Below are 4,804 nucleotides of genomic sequence, written 5' to 3'. Positions count from 1 at the left end.
CCAGGGAAGCCACGTATTTTATTTGTCATTCTCAACAAGACTGGTCCCGTGCTTCCACTCTTCCTGCGCCCCAGGAGGCCTTTGGGGTAGTGTTTGTCTGGGTCCCGGTCTGTGAATACAGTCTTAGGGAAACCTGCTATGGTGATCCCAAAGAGTCGGCAGGAGAGAGAACTCCCCGGGGCCGACGTCAGCATCCTGCCATCTCCTTCATTGCCTCTTCTTCAAATCGAAAGGAGCGCCAGCCTTCTGCCTCAGTCAGATCTTGAGCTCCCAGAGACTTGTACAAGTCCATGGCCTTCTTGTTCCAGTCCAGAACTGCCAGGCGGACCTGGGAGCACCCCTCCTGCAGGGCAACCTGTGGGAGAAGACACTGCTGACTGCCCTGGGCTCCAAAAAGAAGAATGGACGGGTGGTGGTGGTGGCCGTGGCGGCGGCGGCGGCGGCGGCGGCGGTGGCGGTGGTGTACACCTTTAATCTCAGCACATGGGAGGCAGAGGCAGGCAGATCTGTGAGTTCAAGGACAGCCTGGTCTAAGAGCAAGTTCCAGGACAGCAGGGCCACACAGAGAATCCTGTCTCGAAACACCAAAAGAAAAAGAAGAAGAAAAAGAAAGAAAGAAAGAAAGAAAGAAAGAAAGAAAGAAAGAAAGAAAGAAAGAAAGAAAGAAAGAAAGAAAGAAAGAAAGAAAGAGAAAGAGAAGAAGAAGAAGAAGAAGAAGAAGAAGAAGAAGCAGAAGCAGAAGCAGAAGAAGAAGAAGAAGAAGAAGAAGAAGAAGAAGAAGAAGAAGAAGAAGAAGAAGAAGAATCTTTCTCATCTCCTCATTCAACCTCAGCAACCCCAAACATTCTGGGGGGGGATCTGTTTGTCTGGCCAATTGGCTGGTTTTGGTTTTTGTTTTCTGGGGCGCGCGCGCACGGGGGGTGGGGTAGGGTGGGGGACGGGGACGGGACAGGGACGGGGGGGGGGACTAGTTTCTAACCCCCACCCCTTTGCTCACCTCAGCCACCTTTTTGATTATTTTGGTACCAATCCCTTGACCTGTAGTGGAAAAAGGGGGAGTTGAAGGGGTATCATAGGAAACCATAGACTGATATTAGGGGGCAGGGAAGGGGGTGGGTCTGAGGATTGCCCAGTGGGCCTGTGGGTACTTCGTGGCCACCCTTAGCCTCTGCCAGCAGTACCCCGATATTGCGGCATCACATAGATGTCTTCCAGATAAATGTTTCGTCCCTTCCATGTGCTGTAGCTGAAGTAGTACAGCCCGTAGCCCACCACGCGGGGCCCTGAAAATGAGAGGGAAGGTTAAGGCCTCTGGGAGGAAAAACTGAGGGTGCCTGGAGGGTCCCTTACCTTGGAGCTCCCCAGACGCTGGAACAACCTCTGCCACCAAACAGCGAAAGAAAGGGTTCTCTCCAAAGCCATCTGCTCTCAGGGCTGTAGAGATTGGGGGCGTGACGAGGGCAGAGACAGCGGGAGGAGGGGGAGGGACGGAGGGGGGCCGGATTAATGTCCAGTCCGGTAGTTACTGTCTTTTCTCCCCTCACCCCCGACTCTCAGGACCCAGCTGCAAAGTCCCACCTTCTTCGCTGATCTTCACCTGATGGGACAGTTGCTCAAACTCAGCCAGTTCCTACAACAGGAGAACCAAGAACGACATCGTTAGGGTAGGAAGGCCCTGCCACTCGGGGAGCAGGGTCCAAAGGTACACCCCCCTGTCTACCGCCCCCGCTCCGACCACGCCGCTCCCAGCCCCACGGCACTCGGTGTTCCAGCCCGCAGGCTTCACCCGTATCATCCTCAGAATGTCTGCACAATCTCCCTCCCTGGCCTCTCGGATCCGCGTGGAAGCCATCCAGATCGTCAATGTCAAAAATCAAAGATCCAAGAGTCTCCACTTCCGTTCTTCGGGACCACAGAAAGAGCCTACAGCTCAGGTCTCAAAGAGCTGGAAATGAGGGGCAGAAGAAATGCGAGGAGCTCCCAGACAGGGTTCGGGCACCAGCGGATCTCAGCCAGGAGTGTGGATCGGCTCGATGGTCTCTTCTGCCAGGAGCGGCCTTAAAGTCTGCACCCCGCCCTCCAGCCAATCAGCTTCTGGTTAAGACCATTTTCCTCACCCCACCCCCGGCCCCGCCTCGCCCCGCGGGTCCCGTGGCAAGGCTAGGAGCAAGTGGTAAAGCTTGCACTTTCTGTCGTGTATACCCTAGGCTTCAAAGTCCTCTTCTGCGCTGCTTTAATTAAAGTATGCTCCGGTTAGCGGCTTTAGTTGTCACTCTTGGTCGTCTAGCCCCGGGGGTATCCCAGACTCAGCGCGAGACCCTCAGCGGTCTCCTGGAGCTGTCTTTGATAGTGGAAGCCCTGTGCTCTGCCTCTTCCAGCTTTCCTTCCCTCTCTCCCTGCATCCTTCACTCCCCCCTCCCCCCTCCCTTCCTCTTCCCTTTGGTTCTGGGCATTAAACCCAGGACCTGTGGACACGCTGAGCAAACCCTATCCTTGCTTCCTATGACTGTTGGGTGGCTCATAGGGTTTTTACTTTTCTACATTAGGTCCTATAATAAATCCCTGTAATTAAGAGTAATAGCAGGTTCCTTATTCTTTTTTTTTCTCCTTTACTTCTGATAGGGTCTTCAGGGAGTGGGAGTTTTTCCTGGGTATGTAGCGCAGGCTAGCCTCAGATTCACTGTGTAGCCAAGAATGACCTAGAACTTCTGATTTTCCTGCCTCTACCTCCCAGGTGATGGGATTACATGTCACTATATCTGATTTTGCCTCAAACCCTTGATGCTTTGGGCTCAGTATCCCTTGTTCCCCAGTAGCAGCTGGGACTACAGTCTTCGGCCCCCATCTCCACCTTTATGTTCCATTTTGACACCGTCTCACTCTGACACACTCAGGCTGGCCTGAGACTTGTTAGCAGCCCTCTTGCCTCAACCTCCCGAGTGTTTGGATTCTAGGTGTGAGCCAGCACATGCAGCTTAGCCTTGAACTTTTTATTTTCTATCTGGTGAGTGTGCTATATGTGCACATGTGCAGGCGTGTGAGTGTGCAGAGCGAGGAGTCAATGTTTTGTCTTCTTCAACTGCTCTTCACCTTAATTTTGAGACGGGGTCCTTTCAGTGAACCGGGAGCTTCTGCTAGACTGGCTGGCCAGTGAGCTCCAGGGAGCCACCTCTTTGCAACTCTGCCATCTCATCTGCCCCGGCCCTGGGGTCACAGGTGTGTACCTCTTTGTCCAGGTATCGTGTGAGCGGAGGGCAGTCCAAGCTCCCGTCTCCGTGTGTGTTCACAAAGCACTGGACCTCTTGAATCCTTTCCCCAGCCCAGTGTTAAACTTTGGATCTCAGCCAGAGTTTCCGATTTTCTCCTCGCTGCATCTGTTTTTTGTTTTGTTTGTGTTTATGCGTGTGAGTATTGAGTGTTTCCCCTGCCTGTGCATATGCCTCTGGTGCCCTCAGAAGTTAGAGGAAGATGTTGGACTCCCTAGAATCACAGTTGTGGATGGCTGTGAGCTGCCTTGTGGGTGCTGGGAATCGAACCCAGGTCCTCTGCAAGAGCCTCAGTGCTCTTAACTGCTGAGCCATCTCTCCAACTGCCTTTTTAAAAGTGATTTCAGTTATTTGTTTCTTATTGTATATGCATGGGTGTTTTGCTTGTATGCATGTCTCTGTGAAGGTGTTAGATCCTCGGAAGTGGAGTCAGTTGTGAGCTGCCATGTGGGTGCTGAGAACTCAGTGTGAGTCCTCTGGAAGAGCAGCCAGCACTCTTAACTGCTGAGCCATCTCTCCAGCCCCATGTTCTTTTTTTAAAAAATGTGTTTCTTTTCTGGGCTGGAGAGATGGCTCAGCAGTTAAGAGAGAGCAAACTCACAGAGATCCACCTGTGTAGCTGGAGTTTTCTCCAGTCCTGCCTGGCCCACAATCAGGACAAATCTCTCTCACTCGCCAGTCCCACAGCCACTCAGATCCAACCAAGTAAACACACAGTGACTTACATTACTTAACAACTATATGGCCGTGGCAGGCTTCTTGCTAACTGTCCTTATATCTTAAATTAACCCATTTCTATTAATCTATAAGTTGCCATGTGGCTCATGGCTTACCGGTATCTTAACATCTGCTTCTCACTGGGGTTGCTGGCAGCATCTCTCTGTCTCAGCCTTCCTCCTCCCAGAATTCTCCTCTCTCTTTGTCCCGCCTATACTTCCTGCCTGGCTACTGGCCAATCAGCACTTTATTTATTGACCAATCAGAGCAACACATCCACAGCATAGAGAACATCCCACAACACTTCCCCTTTTCTCTTCTTTTTTAAAAAAGATTTTATTTATTTATTATGTACAGTGTTCTGTCTGCATGTATACCTGCATGCCAGAAGAGGGCACCAGATCTCATTTACATGTAGTTGTGAGCCACTATGTGGTTGCTGGGAATTGAACTCAGGACCTCTGGAAGAGCAGCCAGTGCTCTTAACCTTTGAGCCATCTCTCCAGCATACCCTTTTCTTTTCTTTTTTTTTTTTTCCAAAAGGAAGGGTTGAACTTTCACATAGTAAAATTACATATAACAAAACAATTATCAAGCAAGAATTACAGTTACGAGCTGGGTGTTAGTGGGGCACGCCTTTAATCCCAGCACTCGGGAGGCAGAGCCAGGCGGATCTCTGTGAGTTCAAGGCCAGCCTGGGCTACCAAGTGAGCTCCAGGAAAGGCACAAAGCTACACAGAGAAACCCTGTCTCAAAAAACCGAAAAAAAAAAAAATTACAGTTACAATATTTAGTCTATTTATGATATCTAGTCTATTTGT

At 50.8% G+C, this 4,804-nt stretch overlaps 1 protein-coding gene across 2 annotated transcripts; it reads right to left on the bottom strand.

Annotated features, from left to right (window-relative positions):
- Sat2 (spermidine/spermine N1-acetyltransferase family member 2) lies at positions 1-2,077 on the bottom strand. 2 transcript variants are annotated; one of them, XM_028869454.2, is made up of 6 exons: positions 1,787-2,075; positions 1,579-1,630; positions 1,351-1,434; positions 1,182-1,283; positions 998-1,038; positions 1-355 (listed from the first exon to the last, which is right to left on the bottom strand). In XM_028869454.2, the coding sequence occupies exons 1-6, from the start codon at positions 1,850-1,852 to the stop codon at positions 188-190; spliced, it is 513 nt and encodes a 170-aa protein (XP_028725287.1). In that variant the 5' UTR covers positions 1,853-2,075; the 3' UTR covers positions 1-187. The 2 variants fall into 2 exon arrangements, with proteins under 2 accessions (XP_028725287.1, XP_028725289.1); XM_028869456.2 differs by lacking the exon at positions 1,182-1,283 and having other exon boundaries at positions 1,787-2,077.
- Positions 2,078-4,804: the final 2,727 nt, after the last annotated feature.

This window comes from Peromyscus leucopus, chromosome 8b (genome assembly GCF_004664715.2).
Source record: "Peromyscus leucopus breed LL Stock chromosome 8b, UCI_PerLeu_2.1, whole genome shotgun sequence".
NCBI classification, from domain to species: Eukaryota; Metazoa; Chordata; class Mammalia; order Rodentia; family Cricetidae; genus Peromyscus; species Peromyscus leucopus.
Note: the sequence above shows the minus strand (reverse complement) of the source record. Positions and strands in the feature narration are given on the sequence as shown.